This window comes from Podarcis pityusensis, assembly GCF_964106645.2.
Source record: "Podarcis pityusensis genome assembly, chromosome: 13".
NCBI lineage: Eukaryota > Metazoa > Chordata > Lepidosauria > Squamata > Lacertidae > Podarcis > Podarcis pityusensis.
In genome coordinates, this window is record NC_138038.1 from 37,031,648 (window position 1) to 37,053,758 (window position 22,111).

The following is a 22,111-nucleotide window of genomic DNA, read 5'->3' on the forward strand; positions in this document are numbered from 1 at the left end:
ATCAGAACCTTCGGGTGAACACTAACCTGCAAAAAGTACAAAGAATATATAGGAAAAACAACCTAATGGGCACACCCACCCTCAAAAAGAGCAGCCCAAAGCAGGATTTATCATGTTCAGTGGCCACAGACTATCTCTTGGGGGTGGAGAGCATGAAATAGGAATCTTAGAGGAGATCATGGCTGACTGACAGATCCAGTGAACCAGAGCACTTCAACATTTTGTTGCAGGTTCCCATTTGGGATCTGTGACATCATTCTGCTTTCCCCCTACCCATGATGTCTTTTTCGAAAGCAGGGGAGGAGTTTGCTGCTACGCCACAGTGAGCTAAAACAAGTACAAACCTTGGTTAGCCTAGAGAGAGCTAAATTGCAAGCACCCAGGTTCGGGGAACACACTAAGCCAAGCCATAGATTTTCTCAGCATGGCACAGCAGCAAAATCAGGAGTAGGCAACCTAAGGCCCGTGGGCCAATTGCCTTCTCAATCCGGCCCGCAGACAGTACGGGAATCAGCGTGTTTCTACATGAGCAGAATGTGTCCTTTTACTTAAAATGCATCTCTGGGTTATTTGTGGGGCATAGGAATTCGTTCATCCCCCCCCCCCCCAAGAAATATAGTCTGGCCCACCATTCCACCCCATTTCATCTTCCCATCACTTTCCTTACTACAAAAAGTCTGAATTGTTTTGAAGTGGGTTTGTTGCAGAAGAGCTCTTTGATCCACTTTTAGTTGTGCAATCCGAATTTTGCCAGTACAGTATGGTGCTGAATCCCTCCTGCAAAACAGTGACAGTCTGGTGGGGACCCTGATTTCTTCTTTTGTCCTTCTGCCCTGTTCCCTCCATGCCCATTGATTTCCTACAACATCTTGCCCAATACAGTGGTACCTCGGGTTACATACGCTTCAGGTTACATACGCTTCAGGTTACAGACTCCGCTAACCCAGAAATAGTGCTTCAGGATAAGAACAGAAATTGTGCTCTGGCGGCGCAGCAGCAGCGGGAGGCCCCATTAGCTAAAGTGGTGCTTCAGGTTAAGAACAGTTTCAGGTTAAGAACGGACCTCCGGAACGAATTAAGTACTTAACCCGATGTACCACTGTAAACAGTTCTAGAGAACTCAAAAGCTTGCAACAACTCTGTGACAGTTTGGTTGGGCCTAACAAAATTAATACCCTACGGTGGATATCGGAGGGTTTTTTTGTTTTTCTAGTGGACCAGCACCTTTGCTCTTTTACCTGAATTTGTTTGTTTCTGTTCATATAGAGCTATCAAAGTTTTGTAGCAGCTTACAAAGAACAAGAAGACAGGTTCCTACTGCAAGGAGCTTACCATCTAAAATTTGACATGAGGCACCTGTTATGCTTCTTTTGCTTGTTGTTTTTAAAAATCAATAAAATCCACGGCTCTTAACAAATGACCTCGGGGAGTCAAAAGAGAGGGGGAGAGATGTAGGCTAAGAATTTCACGTGCTTGTACTAAGGCTTCAGTTTCAGTAGGGGTCAGGGACTAAGGCAGGGGTGTGGAAGCTGTTGTCCTCCTGATGTCGTTGGACTCCAGCTCCCATTAGCCCTGGCCAGCATGGACAATGACTAGGACTGATGGGAGTTGTAGTTCAACATCACATACAAGGACACAGTCCTAGATGAAACCACCACAGAGAAGTGTGGAAAGGCATGCAACTGTAACTGCAATAAGAAGCTTACAATGCAAAATATCGTTGCAATATGTACATTTCAGCAAGGCTTGCAAAGAAACATATGGCACAATAATAATTATTATTGCATCGAAGAATGCTCTAAGCAGTTGACAACAGACAGGCTTCTGGATAAGGTCCTGCTTCAAAGGCCTTCCTCAGATGACAAACCCGCAAAAAGCATTTCGAGGCCCCGGCCGCAGTTTTCACAACCAGAATGTTTATATCTCCAAAGAAGTTGCTTGATTCCAAGAGGATAACACCATTGCTAGGGTGCAAACTTATAGGCAGCTGCACTACAGAGCCGTCTTCAACGCAATAATAATTGTTGTTGAGCCATATGGTTCTTTGTAAGCTGTGCTGAAATGTATATGCTGCAATTGTGTTGGTATTTTGTCTACCTCAATATAAAGATTGTACAGTGGTACCTCGGGTTAAGTACTTAATTTGTTCTGGAGGTCCGTACTTAACCTGAAACTGTTCTTAACCTGAAGCACCACTTTAGCTAATGGGGCATCCTGCTGCTGCCGTGCCGCCGGAGCACGATTTCTGTTCTCATCCTGAAGCAAAGTTCTTAACCTGAAGCACTATTTCTGGGTTAGCGGAGTTTGTAACCTGAAGTCTATGTAACCTGAAGCGTATGTAACCCGAGGTACCACTGTATATCGTTGCTAGAGCTGTGCGCCTTTTGGTACTGTTCTGTGGTAGTTGTAGTTCAACAACATCTGGAGGGCCACAGCTTCTGCATCCCTGGACTAAGGGGTTACAGAAAAGGTTGAGGGGAAGGGTTGAGATGGAATTTGAAGGAAGTGAGAGAAGCAGCATCAGACAGGAATTCTGCAAGGCCTAAATACAGCATTGCCTATAGCAGGGTTTCCCAAACTTGGGTTTGCAACTGTTTTTTGGACTACAACTCCCATCATCCCTAGCTAACAAGAGCAGTGATCAGGGATGACGGGAACTGTAGTTCAAAAACAGCTGCAGACCCAAGTTTGGGGAACTGGTCTATTGTCTGACTGGCAGGGTTTCAGGTGGTCTTTGCCAGCCCTACCTGGGGATGCCAGGGACTGAGCCTGAGATGCATTCCTCACAGAGCATATCCTCTGCCATCGAGCCATGTCCCCTACTGACTGCAGCGTGGGAGAAAGGCTGGAGTCATTTGTGGGAACAGGAGACATTTGGATGACTGAGGTCACATCCACAGCATCCATTTAAAGCACTCTTATAGCTTTAACAGTCCCAGAGAAGCCTAGAAGCTGTAGGTTTTTTCAGGATGCAGGCCTCACAGAGCTGCTGTTCCCAGCACTCTCTCTCTTTTGGGTGGGGCCAGAAGCCACGACTGTTAAAAGCGCTATAAAAGTCCTTTGAATGGATGGTGTGACTTCAGCTTGAGGGTGGTGAAGATGCTGAAGGAGCAATAGTCTTGGAGAGGGGATCTGTATTGGGATCTGAGCGCAGAGTGATAAAGGGAGCAGCTTAACCATGAGAAAGATCTCATCAGCATGATATATTTAACACAAAACACTTTCTTTCCATCCCCCTGTTTTTCTCCATTCAGCTGCAGAGGAATATGGCTTGCTCTCCTTGTCTATTGATAGCAATCCAACCTTTCTGCGTACTTGAAAAACAGTTGTTACCTGAGCCTTATAACCGTTGCTTTGCCTCCCACCTGTTGGTTATATTTTTACGGATCCTTCATGTTCTCTGCCCATAATAAGCAGAAAATGTATTATGTGCTGTTTGCTGTGTGCGTGTTGTGTGTGTGTGATCACAGAACCATGTGTCAGAACAAATTTCCATCACTTCTGCAGCCTTCAGGAATATGTCTGAGAGAAATGTGTGCGTGTGTGTGTGTGTGTTTGAGAAAAGGCGCTTCTGGAGGCAGCAAAGAGGAACCCCAAATAAGAAAGGTTGCGGAGGGGGAATCATACATAATTGTGGCACATTGATATTTAGAAATATAGGGCATCACATTGTTGTTTTGTCTTGCTACACCCACTCTGAAAGCTGAAATTTCCATTTGGTATATAAAGGACTGTATTAGGCAGCAGGGACCTATATCCCATACTTAATAACATATGTATCTCTTAAAGATGACAAGAAGCCCATGAGAGTACTGTGATTTTAGCAAGTCCCCTGATGTCCTACTATATAAAACTTAAATGCTCTTCCCCACTAAATGGGTTTAATGGAGGGATAGTCCACCATTTGAGAATTTACAAACACAGCAACCCTACCACAATTGTGCACCTGTCAGAACTACAGGCTGTAGGAAAACAATCCCAAAATGAGGACAACCAGTAACAAAACACATTGAAACCAAAGGCCAGGGATATCTCTGACCAGCAATATCTCTCCAGAATACCTGAGTGTTCCTAGGCAATGCATGGGCCATGCATTGTTGTATAAACTCAGAACCTATTTCCAAACTTCCAAAATATGGGTCAGGATTATGGATCCTGGAAATGACTATTTAAACAGTTATTTCTAGTGTGGGTTTTGACATCCTAAGGATCGCATCCTTTAAAAATATATATCCAAGTTTCTAGTCCTGGTTATTATGCGTTGAAACATCTCCTTTCCCTTCCCGCACTTCTATTCACCTCCATCAACATCATCTTTGCCACAAATAAATCCTACTTATTTCCACAGCTGAATCACAGAAAGTAAGATGAATTATGCAAAACTAGACACATTACGCAAATACACTTAATTTGCATAATATATTTTGATACACTCAATTCGCCCAACACATTCTGATTGCAGAATTAGATTTCCCGGAAGCAGAAATGTGGGCGAAAGAGAGAAGCACAGAATACACACAGGTAGTCATGGGGGCTCTTGGCTGAAACTAAAGGCTCTGCAGGGTCAAACTGAATTATATAGGGCCATGGGTTATGGGAGAGATGGAGGGACAGAGGATATGGCAAGATGTAGAGATATATTGGAAAGAACTAACTAGATCGATTGTGCCAAAGGCTTGGTATTACATGTAAATACAATAAATATAAATAAGAGGCTGCACGCATGGAAGTATGGATTTATAGATTGAGGAAATCTGTAGAAACAAATCTAGGGTGGTAAAAGGTGATCAGACCATATAGATCTATGGGGCTTCAGAGACATATAGAGGAGTAATGGGATTATAGGACAAGGAACATCTGCCAGAAGGAAGACGAGAGAGAGAGAGAGAGAAAATCACTTTGCTTGTATGAATTCCTCCGTTTGAACCTTGGCATCATCTTGGGTGGCAGAGTAAAAGTAGATACCTTACTTAGAAAAACCTGAAATAAAAACTAGTAATGGTAGAGGAGGACAGGACCATTGGTCAACTCAACTTCAGGACCAAGACTGCCCAAATTCTCCAGCAAGAAATTATATGACCTATCTAAATTTTACATAAATTAGCATCACTTTTTTGTTACAGAGACGAGCAAGGACTTACACAGGACACTGCAGCCTTACCCCCCAACCACTAGAATTCCTACTTAGTAACCCCAGAGTTTTAGAGATTTCACCAAGCATGGCCCAAGACTAATCTGCACAACCACAATGAGGACTAGAAAGGTACCTTAAAAAATAAAAACAGAGCAATCAGGTTATCAGAGTGCTGAATTCTGTGCCTGCTACTGTTTCTGCATCTAGACAGAACTACAGGACACAGGAAGCCCTGAATAAGGTAGCCCTTTATGGAGAAGTGTGATAGGACCATGGGGTTATGGAATGTGGGGCGCAGGGTTGCACAAGCAGCAGTAAAAGGGATGGCAAGATCAAAGGCAAAGGGTTACAGGGGGTCAATGCAAATAGGGTCACATCACAGGGTCAGGTTCTCTCACCAGATAAAGTCTGTGCAATGGCTGCAGAAGGTGGGTTGCTTGAAGAAGCGAGCGGTGAACTTGTGGCTCTTCACCTCGTGGATGACCTTCTGGCGTAGCGCCCCCTTGCGGCAGAAAAGCGGCTTAGTCAAGCATTCAGTCTCTGTTGGGGAGCTCAGCAGCGCCATGGTGCCACCTGGGGGAAGCCCCAGCACCTTAACTGCTAGGGTCTTCAAGAGGGAGGGACGGAGGGGTAGGAAAGAACCACAGGGAAGAGGCGATTAGAAGCAGGCAAGAAAGATATGGGAGCTGGAGGGAGCAGATGGATGGATGAGGAAGAGGGACCGGTGGTGGATCGTGCAATGAATGAGAGAAGAGGTGGAAAGTGGAGAACTGATGGAGGACGGAAAAGGACTGGAGGGATGTAGAAGGGTGGATGGGGAGAAAAAGGAATGGGGAGGGATGGGAGATGAAGGAGGGATGGGCAACGAAGAGGTGAATGGAGTAAAAAAGAGAAAGAGAGAACAGAAAGAGAAGAAGATAGTGATAGGGAGAATGGCAAAACTGCTGATGGAAAAAAAGAGAAGAGGCAGAGGGGAAAGCTCCCAGCAACAGCTCCACAGAACGAGAGACAGAGGGAGATGGAGAGAGAGAGACACAAACAGGTTGTGGATTTGGGCTGTGTCTGTTTCTCACCCAGGAATGGGAGATTTGGACGGGGGAGGCTGAGGCTGAGCAAGGGGGGAGGAGGGGGAGGAGTCAGAGTTTAAAGAGGAATCACTGGAAAGGCTTTTCTCTCCCCCCACAGAAGCAGCCGGGGATCTCTCCCCTCTAACCCTTTTTCTACATTGTGCTGCCCACTAAGAAAACCCACCAGGTGCCTTGGTATCCACCCCTCTCTCGCCCACACACCAGGCACACGCACACACCCATCGGATTTCTTTCTCACTCCCTGAAGAAACCAGAATTTCTGAGCAAGAGTAAGGAAAATCTAAAGAGATTGGTGAAAGCAGCTGAGGGGAGAAGCTGAGATACTAAAAGGATCGCCTCCTGAATGGGATTGTGGAAGAATAAAGCGGTGCTATTAAAGAAGACTCACAACAGGGAGCCAGCTTTTCTGGATTCTCTGGGGGAGCAGAGAAATCCAGAGTGGAGAGAGTTAGGGTGATCCCTTTTTGAGAAGAGTAGGGCTTAGGCAGGTGTGGGATCTGTGGAGGTTTAGGACTCCTGGGTTCCTCTCTCCATATGTTGACAACCCCCCCCCCCAGCTGTCTGTTGTCTTGCTTTGGAGTTCAGAGTTCCCTGTGACAAATGTGGAAGGCAGGTTGCCCTTTGGCAGGGTCCCATCCAGGCCTTGTTAATGAATAACTTCGGACACACAGTGGGAGAAATGGACATATATTTCAGAGGGGTGCTCAAATCCCAGTTACTTATAAGGCCATCCCATCAGCCTGCAAGACAAAATCCAGGAGCTTCGGCTGCCACCCTGGCACCCATTAATTTTGGTTCCTTTCTCAGAGCACCCTGGAATCTTGTATCTCTGCACCCTTGTCTCATTCTGCATTATCTAGGAGGCGCTAATACCCACTCCCAAAAACTTTCCTCGGACCAACTAACCATTGCCTCTCTCCCAGAGAACCTGTCTCCCCAAAACGTAGGTATAATCAAGAGACGCGGGTTGCATCTTCCTCGCATCATGTCCTCGCTCCTTTTCCTGGCACTGCTGGCGGTTCTCTGGTTCTCACAAGGCTCTGGACAAGTGGGAGGTGAGTCCCCACAGTTGCTTCACCCCTTTTCTGCTTTCAGTCCCTCTACCTGACTTTTCACCTCCCCTTCCTCATATTCCTTGTTCAGTTGTCCCTTACAAGCTGCTATATTAGGAACGTTGGTAGGTGTCATATACCAGGTCAGGCTATTTATCCATCTAGTCCTCTGTTGTCTGACAGGCAGGAGCTCTCCGGAGTCTGTCCCAGGCAGAAAGAGGTCTTTCCCATCAGCTCCTAGCTGATTCTTTTAACTGGAGATGACAGGGGTTTAACCTGGGACGTCCAGCACGTTAAGCAGTGAGCAATGCTGGGCCGGCTCTACCATTAGGAAGTGTGAGGCAGTCATGATTTGGGATATCATGAAAGGGCAACAGAATTGTGTAATTAGTTTTTATATTTGGCAAACTGCTTGGGAGACTTATTTTTCATTAGGGATTATATAAATTAATAAATAATGAGGATTTAAAATAACAACAGCGATTTAGATTATTATTGTGATATTTTTTTTTCATTTCCTGGGAGAGGCGTGTGTGAGAGATTTTCTGCCTCATGTGCCAAAGCAATCCTTGGGAACTACTATGTGCCTTCACTTTGGCAGGGCAGGTGTGTTATGTGCCATCTGCCGCTCCTTCTCAGGCAGCAAAATGTCTTGGGCCAGTTCCGCTCCACCTTCCAGCCACTGACGAAACTCAAAGCTCTTGACTTGCTGAGGGAGGGACAAGGGAAGGCAGCATTTGCTACTCTACCTCAGGGAGAAAAATGTCTTGGACCGGCTCTAGACCTGTGCTCAATCTCTACACATTGTGGAAAAATTGTACAGTGGTACCTCAGGTTAAGAACTTAATTCGTTCTGGAGATCCGTTCTTAACCTGAAACTGTTCTTAAACTGAGGTACCACTTTAGCTAATGGGGCCTCCCGCTGCCGCCGTGCCGCTGGAGCACAATTTCTGTTCTCATCCTGAAGCAAAGTTCTTAACCTGAGGTACTATTTCTGGGTTAGCAGAGTCTGTAACCTGAAGTGTCTGTAACCTGGAGCATATGTAACCCGAGGTACCATTGTATTTGTCTTCTGCCCATTTGCAACTCGAGCTACCATCTTATATAAATCCAGGCTGCTGGGCACAAGCAAGCCAAACATAGTTACAGCAACTATTTTTGTTAGGCCCATCAGTGAAATGACATATCCTGGCATCAGCTGCAATGTTGCAGGGGGTCCTGGAGTATTCTGGGGCTCTGACTGTAGTGCTCAGCCACTTGGAGCAGAAAACCCCCAGCTGTACCTGCTGTGCGCCTCAAAGAGGACACACAGGAGGAGAGAATAATATACTCTCCCCTGCCCCCAAAGATGAGTAGGTTGGAAGGGCCATAAGCTCAGTGGTAGAGCAGCTGCTTTGCAGGCAGACAGTTCCAGGTTCAATCTCTGGGTAAGGCTAGGAGAGAAAGCAGTCTGAAATCCTGGAGACTTGCTACCAGTCAGTGCAGACAGTGTTGAACTAGATGAACCATGGTCTGACCTGGGATAAGACAGCTTCCCATGTTCATCTAGAGGGTGACTTTATTATCTGTTCATTTTCTCTCACCCCTTTGTACTTTTCCCTAAAGCATTTTTTACTAAAGGCTCAGGGTGCCAGATTTTTCTGATCTCGTTCTGTGTTTGGAGAGGATCATAGGATACAAGCAGCCCAAAGTATAAAGCACCACTTTGTGGGAAAACTGTAGAGCCACAGAGTTGTAGAATTTATATATCCTCAACTATCCGTTGGCTTTTGACACATACTTTAAGACGCCAGGGCTCTTAACCTTCTCAGACCTGTCCTGCGTCCAAATAGTTTTCCATTTACCTAACATGCTCTACCCTCATAAAGACACTTGCGTATATTTAGATTTCTAGGCTCTCCAGTCTTAAAACTGAGGATGTATAACCAGAATCCCTTCCCTCGCAGTCACTTTCAACACATTTTATAGAAAGAAAATTGAAGCAAAAGCCAAGCCTACAAAGAGAGAGACTGGAATTGGGCTGAGCTACGATAGGAATCTAGTTAGCTTACTCTGAGCCCCTTACTCATAAGAACTTAAAAAGAACCTGCTGAATCAGGCCAGTGGCCCATTTAGTTCAGCATCCTGTTCTCACAGTGGCCAACCAGATACCTTATTCTCTGCCTACTGTGTAAGATTGCCAGGTAGGGCTTCTTTCTTTCTTTCTGCTGTTTTCCTAACTTCCATTCACTTTTCTTCTCCCTATTCCCACACATATTCTCTCTCTCTCTCTCTCCATCCTGTGTACAGTTTCTAAAATGGGAAGTATCAAGGTTTTATGCCTAATTTTATCTCTGTCTATTATTAAATCAGTGTATCTATCCATCTACTCATGGTGCAAATTGTCAAAAAAAATTTTAAAAATGCACACAGTTGTTACTAATGTGTTGCTGAGGATTAATGGGTTTGAGAAAGATCCAGACATCTTTCTTTTAAGCTCACGCTTCTATTTCAAGGATATCACATTTCCCCTGCAATTAAAACCATATATATATATATATATATATATCCTATCAATCCCAGAAAATAGGTTTCCTGTCCCTCCCCCACAAGTTAGTTCTTGAATTTAGAGGGCTATGTGAAGTAACGTGACTGCAGAATGGATGTAGCACTATTGCAATTTAGCTGTGGGCTTATACAAAGCAAGCAAGGCAACTGAGGCTCACTTTGCAGATCATCAGGGTAATCACATTGACTGCTACATAGCTAGGTCCTTACCTGCACAAATAAACCATCCTCATGACGGACTGCATAAGTCATGTTATTAAATGTAAGCTGTTTAATAATAGTATCTTTTTATATATTTGATTGATTTTTCAATATAATGTGCATTTAATTTTAATTTTGTTAGCTTACAGGACCATTAAAATTTGTACCTCGGTGCAATGTAATTTGGGAACTGAGTTTACAAGCTGATGTTAGAGCTACAACATCCAATCTAATTCTTGTACTTTTCCTTGTACTTTCCCTTTGTCCCTTTGACTCCTGTTTTGTGTAACACTTTGCCTGTTGCAGAGCTCTGGAGAATGTAAAAGCTTGCCATTATTTTTTAATTTGGTTGGTCCTAATAAAAGTGGATCTTTGGAGTGTGTGTTTTTTTCCAAAATCCAGCTTTTGGAGGTTTTTTTCATTTCTGGGTCAGCTATAATTAGGCGTGTTACCTTTGGATATATTGCTACTCACATGGCACCTTCGAGTGTTGCGGTCTAAATATTAAAATAATTTTTTTTTAAATAGAAAAAACACGTATGGAAATAAACAGGTAGACAGCATTTCTTGTATAAGGCAGCTTTTCAAGCCAAGTATATATTTCTCCACCTGGTGGCCATTGCCAGCATCACAACTTTTCTCATTCAAGTTTGGAAAAGAAGGAAATGTTCATTTTGCTTAAGATACAAAGCTCTAAATATCCCTCTTTTTAACCCTCATGCCCTTCCATACAGAATATATTTAAGCCAAAGTCTCAAGATCTCTTCAAATGAGTGTTACTTCCCATTAACACCCTACCAACTGCTGTCATGCTCACATTTAGTTTTGCAGGAATTAGCAGGTGATAATGTTTATTATCTCCATAGCGTGGAAAGTTCCACTGGCTGATTTCACTGGCACATGCAAAAAGGCTGTTAAAACTATGGGAACAGCATGCCAAAGAAGTTTCTTTCTGGTCCATTTGTAACCCTTCCCGTAATCAGGATCAGTGATTTTGACATTCGCATATGTAGAATTTCAGCCCCACATTTGAGACTGCAAGTACACAGTCAAGGCTCATGTCTATTTTTTTAAAAAATACGGTAGCCTAGCAGACAGGGAACACAACTCTGGGACTTTTGTTCAGGCCACCAGTGATTCTGTCATCTGTAAGAGAACCAGGGTAACTGATGGACCCAACTTACTTTGGAAAGTGAATGATGTGATAATGAGAGTTTTAGAGGGAGTACAACCCTGACCGGAACATGTCGTCTACCTTGGACTGGGAAACTACAGCCGGTGGAACTACAGCCCATTAGAGTGAATGGGGCACTGCCCAACCAGTTGCCTTTGGCCAGCCCCCATGTGTCTGCCTTCCAAGGGGGTGCCAATATTATAAAGTGGTTACACAAATCCATGGGGCAATCCTATTTGGAATGCTGTGTACAGTTCTGGTTGCCTTACCTCAAAAAGGATATTGTAGAGTTGGAAGAAGTTAAGGAAAGCGCAACCAAAATAATCAAGGGATGGAACAACTCCCTGATGCGGGAAGGTTGCAGCATTTGGGGCTTTTCAGTTTAGAGAAGAGGCGAATAAAAGGCTAGAAGTTTACGAAATTGCACATGGCATGGAGAACGTGGATAGAGAAGGGGAGGGAAATCCTTCTGCCATATCACTAGAACTCATGGACATCCAATGAAACTGAATTTTGGAGGATTCAGGACAGACAAAAGAACGTACTTCCTCACACAGTACAGACATAGTAAAACTACAGAATTTGCCTCCACACGAGGCAGTGATAGCCGCCAACTTGGATGGCTTTAAAAGAGGATTAGACAAGTCCGCTGAGGTAGAGGCTTTCAATGGCTACAAGCCACAAAGTCCACACTCTGCCTCCCCAGTCAGAGGCAGTACGCTTCTGAATACCAGTTGGTGGCAACCACAGGAGGGAGAGGGCCCTTGCTCTCAGGCTTCCCAAAGGCATCTGGGAGCCTGTGTCTCTCACTTCTCTCCCACCTCAGTGGATATCCCCTGCTGTCAGCCTTTCTCTTCACTGAGCAGCCCCCAAATATCTTTCCCCAAATCTCCAGATGTTATTCTGTTTTTATGTGCTCATCGTGATTCATTCTGGTTGGAGCCGGTGGGGTTAGCGCAACACGCTGGGTTTTTTTGGGGGGGGGGTTATGTTCTATTGTACATCACTTAAATATTGGTTTAATAATAAGCAGTTTTTAAATGGTTTTGAATTTTTAAAAATAATAAAAACAAAAGATTTGGCCTTTTTTAAAAAAAAGCTAGATTCATATTCTAACAGGTAACCCAATTGTTGTTGATTGCGGTCAACAGATTCTACAGATAATAATTCTTATTCTGTTACAATTCGGTTGGAGGGGTGAAGGTTCTGCGTGGTTTTTTGAGTTCAGATTTAGGTTCAGTCTGACATCCTGCTTGTACACAAACCTAAACAAACAAGCACACGGCAGGAGTCAGAGACATTGCGAGAGTAATGAGGCACAGCTTAAAAATTAGGTTCAGCTGAGGGACATTTGAGAAGCTCGCTAGCAGGAAATGAGCCACGATGCCGAAATTATCTCATTCACCACAGGGAAAAGCAGGACCAGGCCTACCATGAGACAGCCCACTCAGATGGGAGATTTCAAAACAACGTTAAAGGACGGCCAATTGCCAATTATTTAGTTTACTGTGATATTTTGTATCGCCTCAAGAGGAGGAGACACTATTTGAATTTTTTGTTTGAGGCAACAAAGCATCTTGGAGCTTCTTGTTAGGGCATAGCTGTCAATTTTTATCTTGTGAGGAATCCTATTCGGAATAAGGGAATTTCCCCTAAAAAAAGGGAAATGTTGACAGCTATGTGTTAGGGAAGGGAAGGAAGGTATTTCTTTACCTTCGACTCCCCCATTACAGACACACAGACGTAGCTCTTAAATAGGACTGTATATCACTCGCCTCTTTCCCCGGTCTCATCCCCTCATATCTGTGTAACCACTTATCTTTTCTTCTATTTGCAGTCAGGAATCTGACCGACCCCAAATGTCCACTGCGGAAGAAGAATTTTACAATGCTGACAGGGCAGACGTGCCAGAAGAACTGTGAGCGCCGCAGGTGCTCTAAAAGCAGGAAGTGTGAATGTGACGGGGAATGTGGAATGAGCTGCATTTCTACAGGTAGAAACTTGACCACCTAGTCCATGCACAGGAATATTCACAGAAAATCCAGGCATTTACATGCTTCCCAGTACTTCCTACCTAACTCTGCCCTAGCCACTTTATAGAGATCTCAGAAGTGCTCCGTTACCAGGAAAAAAATCCTTTAAACCAGTTTCGAGAACTTGAAACTTCTGATTCCCAAATTCCAAACTTCAGCCATATAGTCTTCATCCCCCATTCCAGAAGAACCTAAGATTTGTAGTTTTATGTCAGTTTCAAGATATGTATGTGTTTGTTTATATACTGAAAGTGGCTTTGAGTTACTTTGGTTAAAAAAAATTTCAATAAATAATCAATAATTGTTCCCAGATGCTTTTCTCCTCCCTGCACATCTCCAATCACATTCCACTTGCAATGATCCCAAGATGCTAGGTCATAGCCTCTCATTTTTCCTTATGAAACAGGTTTCATTCCTCTTCTGGCTCCCATAACTCCAAAACACCACCTAGCCCACATTCACCATCCCATTAGGTGTGAAGAACTGTTTTCTAGTATTCCCAGCCCTGCTCTAGCATCTAGCCTTCCATTTATTCCTTATTCCTTTTCCAGAGGAGTCCTGGCCTCCAGATTCCTTAACCCCTCCTTTGCCCTATTTAAGAAAATTCAATATTCCTGATTGCCAGTTCCCTGTTGCTTCAACCTACTACACCCCAAAAGATCAGAACTCCTGGTTTTCATCTCTTTCTGTCCAATAGACCTTCTGTTTCCTCACAAGAACCCAGCAGTTCTTCTTCCAACATGGCTCACTAGACCCTGAGAATCCAGGCTCAACTCTTTCCCACAAAATTCAGGGTTCTCATCAGCCGCCATCTTTCTTTCTGTATTCTTCCAAGGCTTGAGGTGTGCATGGCCGGTGACAATTGACAATGCTGAGACACAGCTGGTCCAGGAATCCACTATGTTTGGGGACTTAATGGAGGTGACATGCAAGGCTGGATTTCTAATGGCTGATGGGCAGGAAGTGGCAATAAGTCGCTGCCAAGGAGACGCGAAGTGGAGTTTCACTTTACCCTGTGAAGGTAATCAACCATTTCCTACCATTGTCATCAATAATTACCAGGAGGGACCAAGCTCGCAAGCACCTCTTATTCAATCTAGAACATCCACTGCTAACCCTCCACCACTACAGTGCCTCCACCAGGTGACAAACAAAATCCAACAATTGGTCTAATGCACCAAGGATACAGACTTACCAAGCATTTTTTTCCTCCCCCTTCCTCTTCTTTATCAGATGCTCTTAACCCACCATCCCACTGCAAATCTCCACCAGAGATCGAAAATGGATCCCATGAAGGGGGCCCTTACAACACAGGAAGGGAAGTGCACTACTGGTGTGACTATGGGTAAGTCAGTTGTTCAGGTTGTGAGCCTGAGGGCAGGGACTGTCTTAGAACTGATTTGTTCTAAGTGGCTCAGAGAGTCTTTCTGGGCTAAAGAGTGTGTTAGAAATGATGTAAATAAAACTATCCTCAACTCCATCACTTACTCCAACATGCTGATCAGCATACACATCCCATTTAATTTAATTTAATATTTGTGGCACTTAGGGCTTGCCGATCAGAAGGTCAGCGGTTTGAATCCCCGCGACGGGATGAGCTCCCATTGCTCGGTCCCAGCTCCTGCCAACCTAGCAGTTCGAAAGCACATCAAAGTGCAAGTAGATAAATAGGCACCGCTCCAGGGGGAAGGTAAACGGCATTTCCATGCGCTGCTCTGGTTTCGCCAGAAGCAGCTTAGTCATGCTGGCCACATGACCCAGAAAAACTGTATGTGGACAAACGTCGGCTCCCTCGGCAAGATGAGGACCGCAACCCCAGAGTCGTTTGTGACTGGACTTAACTGTCAGGGGTCCTTTACCTTTATCATACCATTCTCGTGCAAAAACACCACTGAGAGTGTCTGAACATATATATATAATGTTACAATTTCATAAAATGAGGTAGAACATTTACCCAAAAAGTCAGTCAGCTGTTTTTAAAAAGCATAAAAACATGGTCTGCCTCAAAATATAAATCTAATAAATACTATCTCATATCTGCCCTCAAGTGGAAAGCTACTGAATACTTCCTTCTGGTTTCTTCTTCTTCCTCCTACCTCACAGATATCGCCTAGAGGGACCCAGCTCTCTTTTATGCCAAGAGAATGAGGAATGGTCACACGCAGCCCCAACCTGCCACCGTAAGTAGTCAAGATTATTGGGGTGGGGGGCCGAGCTTCTTTCTGGCCACTTGATTAGTATTCAGTAGTATTCTATTCCTTGGTAACACAGGTCCACACATTTTACCACATATACCTCAAATAAACCAGAAGAAACTCCACCTGGAAGTACATTATAAGTTCTGAGTCAAAGGCCAAGCAACTTCTGCCTTTACCAACCAATAGGCTGATATATCTATCCATTCACATGCTGACCTACCCAATAAAGCATCCATCATCCTTCTATAGATCACTCCATATTTATTTCTCTGTTCATAAATCCAAATAAACACCCATCCATGAGTTCTCTATCTGTACATCCTTTCCATCCATTTATGCACACACACACACATACTTAGAATACTTTTCTTTTTCTCTCCCTAGCTGTGACCTGTTCCCGACCCCCCAATATTGCTGAAGCAACCCTGGTTGCTGTGCATCAGTCTGAATACCCCGTGGGAACTGTCATCTATTACTTGTGTAACAAGGACTTCCTCTTAGATGGCTCTAACCGAGTGGTTTGCCTGGAGAATGGAAACTGGTCCCAACTACCCTACTGCAGAGGTACTTTCCTCCTAATCCCCACTGCTTTTTACATACTGACAATTACTTTACCAACCCATCCATCAGATTCCATACCAGCATCCCCATTGTCTTTGCTGTTCCAGATGGTGAAAAGCCAATGGGTCTGTCAACCATACTTAACAGGCTTTGTTTCTTACCCTTACCAGCCCGCTGTCCCATCACTGCCAAGAGGAGCCGGATGATCTACCAAGGGCGTAAGCTCTGGGTCTATGAGATCCCTGATGGTCTGGTTCATCATGGAGAAATTGTCACATTTTTCTGCCGTAGTGAGAACAAGACCTGCAGTTTTACGGCCGACAGCCAGTGTTTCGATGGTGTGTTGAAGATGCCCGACTGCTACGATGGTGAGACAGAAAACAACCCTGCACAAAACAACATTGGGTGTTAAGTTTTGGTAGACTGGGGGCAGGAGACTGGAACTGTTACGAATATTATTGCTTTATGCTCTTGGGAGGCAGGTCTCCACAAGCTAGTCTCTCTTGCAATATATCTCAGAACATTGAGCTCATGACTGGTGCGGTATGTGCCATATTCCAGGCACTGTCCTCGATTTGGGGCTCCACTTCCAGATTTCATTGTGGAGAAGTTCAGTTCCTCATTAAAACGAACTTGAAGTCTGACAAGTATATAAAAAAATTCATCCCTCTAACACCAAAATTGTGCAATCAGCACGCAAAGGAACCGAAGTACACTTGAGTAATTAACCGCAATTATAGAACCGTTCGTTTCTGATCAAAGAGCTTGAGATGGGATTGGGAAATGCATAGCATAAAATCTTAGTATTCCTATTTTAGATATTCCGCTAGCTTCACAGAGGATTTGCACCACCCCCTGTTTGAGGGATGGGGGACCCATACATAGTCAAGAGGGTCCATTTTCATTAAATTCCAACCCTCATTGCAAACAGCTTTGCTGATTCCCTTCTCTTTCTTCTTACAGAGCCTACCTATCTGCAATACCACCTGTTCCCCAAAAGAGTTGTATCTGAAATACCTGCTTGTTGAGTACACCTTCAACCCATACATTCCCCAGTGAGATGCTTCCTTCTCTTCTTGTTCTGGCTCAGCAGACCTCTTGGAAGTGCAGAAAAGACAGATGGAAAAGAGGCAATCAACACAAGCAAATAGGAAACCAGCCACATTTGAAACAGAGATCGGGCCTGGGAATTTAAGTATCCTTATGGCCAACAGCTAGCTATTTTATTGTACTCTATTTATTTTCTATCTTTGTTGCTCCCCAGATGAGCAAGAGATCCCTTTCAGGTCATAAAAACATGCAAGTCAATTTCCTATGTACCCCTTCTTTTTCTCCATTCATCAAGCTGTATGGCTGGATTAACAAATCAGTGCCAACATGATACCACTGGAGGGCTTTTTAAACATGAAGGCAGTTTCATGCAGTAGTTTTTATATAGGGTGTCAAGCATTCAGTACACTTCACATAAATTAATTGCAGTGATCCTACCAATAGCCCTGGAAGGTGAGATTTGAATTATCCATTATATACGAGGTGAGGGCTGAGTCTGAGTAAACAGTGAATGGCTAAGGTTACCCAGAGAGCATATGTGGCTCAAGGAAGTTAATCTGTACCAAGGACTTCTGATCTTATACAGTGGTACCTCGAGTTACATACGCTTCAGGTTACATACACTTCAAGTTACAGACTCCACTAATCCAGAAATAGTACCTCGGGTTAAGAACTTTGCTTCAGGATGAGAACAGAAATCATGCTCTGGCGGCGCGGCAGCAGCAGGAGGCCCCATTAGCTAAAGTGGTGCTTCAGGTTAAGAACAGATTCAGGTTAAGAACAGACCTCCAGAACAAATTAAGTACTTAACCCGAGGTACCACTGTATTGCAGTTCATATCTTACGAATTATGCTACACCAGCTTTCTGTATGCTTAGAAAATATTCCTCCACCACAAAAGGGATTGTATTCAAGTAAATTAAAAAGGGGAAGGAAAAGAGTTTAAAGTTGCAATCTTATGCATTCTTACTTGGAGTAAACATAAATTAACTTGATGAGGGAGGCTTACAATGCAGTCCGACACATCTCATCAGAAGTATGTCCCATTGAGCTGAACGGAGCTTACTCCCAGGGAAGCTGATGTAGAAGTGCAGCCTTCTTTCTTACAACTCATCCACAGAACTGAGCTGTGCAACAGGCAAAAAAACTGAACATATCCTCAGATTGGTGGTGCTACAGGAAGCAAGCTGAAGCCAATCGTAATAATGGGCAGGTGCAACATTCGTCCCAGGCCCCGAGGCCTTGTGACATGGGGCTGTGTATGAAGAGAATGGAAACATAAGGCAACTGAAAAACAAGCCTGGAATGAGGTTTACAGCTGATGCTACTGAATACTCGTGTAAATTGATTTGTACATAATAAACTGCACTTGTTATACAACAGTGTGAACTTGTGCTCACCATGCAACAGAGAGAAACAAAACAGACCTCTGAGGTGCGCTGGTCGTGCTGCTGCAGACGGTTTTAGAGTTGCCACTCTTTCTAGCAGGGCTTTTCCACAGATGAAATTAGGGACATCCCCATCACTTGGGTGGGTGGCACTGAAACTCCTTAACGTAAGCAAACCTTGGCTCCCATCCAAAGTGGCTGTACGTCATGTTTTGATAACCTGGGGTGTCATTAAATGGGACCCAGGTGAATGTCATGACCTGAGACCCACTGCGATCAACACAGCAGGTAGGCATTTTAGATCATACATTGCTTTCCCAGCACTGATATGTCTGCTCTAAGTCAGTTTCTAATTACAATAGCTTACAGTCCGCTATTAGCAGGTAGAAGGACACCAAGAAGAGCTTGTGCCGATTCGGAATGCAGGGAATCCACAACAAATTCAGATTTTACCATTCTAACAGGACTACAAATGTAGCCCATACCGCTCTAACTAGGGCAAGGCCTACAAGTAGCACTGTCTTGAGGGCCCCCTGAACTGAGGGCTCTGGCTGCATCTGCATACCCTCCAACATTTCTCCAGTGAAAACGGGGATGTCCCATTCCATAATTTTACTATTTATACCCCCACACATCTTCCTGCCTTGCCCCAGCCATAGCTTCCAACATATATAAAAATATAATAAAACATTAAGCATTTTTTAAAAAAACTTTCCTACATAGGATTGTCTTCAGATGGCTTAGGGGCCGGATAACTCCCTACCCTCCAACATTTTGCAAATGAAAATAGGGACACCCTAAGGAAAAGTGGGACATTCTGGGATCAAATCAGAAACTGGGATGGCTTATCTAAATGAGGGGCGTCCCTGGAAAATAGGGACACTTGGAAGGTCTACATCTGTTGAATTTCTGCATTTCATGTAGCTCTTAAAAGACAAAGGAGCACTACTTGACAGGGACGCAACAATTTGAGGTTACCGGCTAGCATTCACATGTAGCCTCTTCTCCCCACCCCATGCTTTTTGGCCAACCATTTTGCCAGTTCAAGGGGAGAGAGCCTAGGCCGAGATTTAGACTGACTGGGGCCAAGCATATTTCAGCCTTATGAAATTGTGGAAGGGAAAACCATATGTCTTGTGCCTCCATTTTTAAGCTCCTCTACAAATAGAGATGGGAAACATTTAGCAGTCCCCTTTCTGTCACAAAGTGCTCCCCAACCCCTTCCTGGCTTGTTGCTAGGCAACAGGCCTATTTCCCCCTGGAGCCTTAGCAATGGTGACGGGGTTGGGGTACAACACCAGCGCCTAAACTGAGAGAAATAAAAGGAACATGGGGTGGGGGGGAGATGTGAGTCTCTGAGGAGGGCCTTAAAGTTCCCACAAATATCTGCAAGTGAGGTCAACTCAACCCCTTAGATTAACAAAGAGGTGACAAGATGTTGGGTGGGAACTGGATTTTACCTCACTAGGTAACGTGTGGGAAAGGGAGGCAGTAAATCTAAAGGCTACACAAATCCAAAAGCAACACAAAACCAGGAAATTTAGTATTGAGTATGATGCCCTTCAGTGAGTCCTACCCAGTGCACTTTGAGCTAGAGTGACTCTAGTTTCAAGCCCATGTCGCTGGTTATCAAAGTTACTATTACAGACTTGAAAAGACATCAGAACTGTTTGACTGAGAAAATCATGCACAACCACAGAATAAAGCCATTGGGACTAAATATGAAGAAACATTTCAATAATCACCATCTTCAAATATGTTCATTATTGCTCACAAACCAGACAAAGACAACTTAGGGCTCATCCAGTCAACCTATTTGTTGAGCATTCATCCTGATTTGCTTGAGTGAATTGGTGCTTCCATCATTTTGGGGAAGGATACAATCACATCCCTGCAATTGCAGGTTGCACAATTATAGTTGATTAGGAGGTCTTGCAGAGCAAACCTTCTTCCCCCAAAGGCCAGACTTCTTTGCACCGGAAAGTGAGGGATAACACTTGCTTTGATGCAATGTCATCTAACCACACTTGCAAAAAATTCAGAATGAATGCTGACTAAATAGCCACTGTCTACTAATCCTCCCTGTCCCTGCAAACAAATCAAATAGGAATACTCAATCAACAGGTTGCCCAAAGCTTATGGGGAACTTAGATTATATCCAGTCTTTATTGAGCATTTGTTCTGATTTGGTTGTGGGAAGGTTATATGACACTGAGCATTCCAATTTGCTTATGGGGTGTGCATTTGTCTTCCCATTAATTCCCATTTTTCAAGCCATTTCCCTGCCACTTTCCTAGCTGCAAAAAGTTGGTTTCTTTTTCAAAAGTGCATTTGATATGCTAGAATGACTTTGATCTACTTTAGTTGATCAAACCAAACTTCCCTGGTATGCACATGAATCCCTCTCTCAAAATACTAACAGTCTGGACGTGCTTTAAAACAAAAACAAAAGAGAGGAGAGAAGCATACAAACGGAAGATTTACAAACTGCATGCAAGCTAAAGATTACAAAAGATAAAACAAGGCAAAAGGTGAACAAAATGGCTGGGCACAGAATTGCCCTTTGTGTTAATCATCACTTTTCTAAAATAAAATAAAAACCTTCAGTTTTTGGATATGCAAAGTATAGCTGCCAGCTGCTAGCAAAGGTCATGTACACAAGCATTTATTCCAGAAAAAAAAATCCCTGACAGTTTTTGTATGCAATGTGTGACCATGTGTGTAGGAAAAAGAGGTGAAGGTCACTATTGACGACAAAATGATCTCTCTCTCTCTCTCTCGATCTCTCTCTCTTGCCTGCCAAACCACCATGCCAAGTATAAGTAATAGTTGCCACTGGGATAAAAGCAAAAACACAGCCTCCACATCCCTCCAAGTTCCTGGAAGCCACCTGAAAAGGGTGAGTGACCTAGTGAGTAACTAGGATGCTATATGTTCCAACTGCCAGGGACAGCCCCTATTATCCAGACTCTGGTAAATATGGACAATCTTCTTTTCTTGTCCCTAATTTTTGCTTTTAAATGAGATGCCTTGTTAAAATGTTAATGGAGTGTGAGCTGTGTGGTATTCATGGCAGGACTTGGGGGAGGGGGGGCGGAATCCAGGACCCCAACAATCTGAATAAACAGACCCCTTCAAAAAAATGCAGCATTGCTACCTTACATTATTAAGTAAACCAAGTAATACCCATTGCCACCTAAAGATGTGCACCCCCATAGAAAGTCCAGGGCCTAAAAATTACCTAAGTGCACCACTGTGTGAGTTGAGTTGCTGGCATTGCAAATATTCAGTGTTTCACGGTCAATCCAGAAATATGTGAAATATGTGTTTGCATTTCATGTATCTATTGGAAGGAACGAAGGAAGCCAAGATGTAGAAGAAGCAACCAGAGTTAGGACCACAGCCGATGAGGACAGAGGGGTACCTCTTTCTCCTGTACTACCAACAAAAACCCCCACCCTCCAGATCTTATTCCTCCAGAATGAAAGCTGCCAGGGCAGCCATCATCTCTAAGTGGGGAATGGGTGCACATTGTCCTGCCAGATGCTCTGGCCTACAATTCCCATCATCCCTGATCATTGATCTTCAGCTGGGACTGATAGGGGTTGTAGCGCAAAACTTGGTGACAGAGCACCACGTTGGCAACTGCTGCACAGCACTGAAGGCACATGCACAAACACTATGG

At 44.0% G+C, this 22,111-nt stretch overlaps 2 protein-coding genes across 3 annotated transcripts in view; one reads left to right on the top strand and one right to left on the bottom strand.

The window, feature by feature from the left end:
- The window catches only part of PRKCG (protein kinase C gamma), a 61,440-nt gene extending 54,616 nt beyond the window's left edge, over positions 1 to 6,824 (bottom strand). The window contains exon 1 of the mRNA XM_080978096.1: positions 5,533 to 6,824. Coding sequence (XP_080834222.1) covers positions 5,533 to 5,699 — 167 coding nt within the window. The 5' untranslated portion in view covers positions 5,700 to 6,824. The remainder of the gene's footprint in view (positions 1 to 5,532) is intronic.
- A 126-nt stretch (positions 6,825 to 6,950) lies between these two features.
- LOC308461306 (beta-2-glycoprotein 1-like) lies at positions 6,951 to 17,296 on the top strand. Of its 2 annotated transcripts, none has more exons than XM_080978097.1 (8): positions 6,951 to 7,277; positions 13,034 to 13,189; positions 14,065 to 14,250; positions 14,463 to 14,574; positions 15,333 to 15,409; positions 15,812 to 15,991; positions 16,159 to 16,356; positions 16,952 to 17,296. In XM_080978097.1, exons 1-8 carry the CDS (start codon positions 7,208 to 7,210, stop codon positions 17,014 to 17,016), a joined length of 1,044 nt encoding a protein of 347 aa, XP_080834223.1. In that variant the 5' UTR covers positions 6,951 to 7,207; the 3' UTR covers positions 17,017 to 17,296. The 2 variants fall into 2 exon arrangements, with proteins under 2 accessions (XP_080834223.1, XP_080834224.1); XM_080978098.1 differs by having other exon boundaries at positions 6,952 to 7,165.
- Positions 17,297 to 22,111: the final 4,815 nt, after the last annotated feature.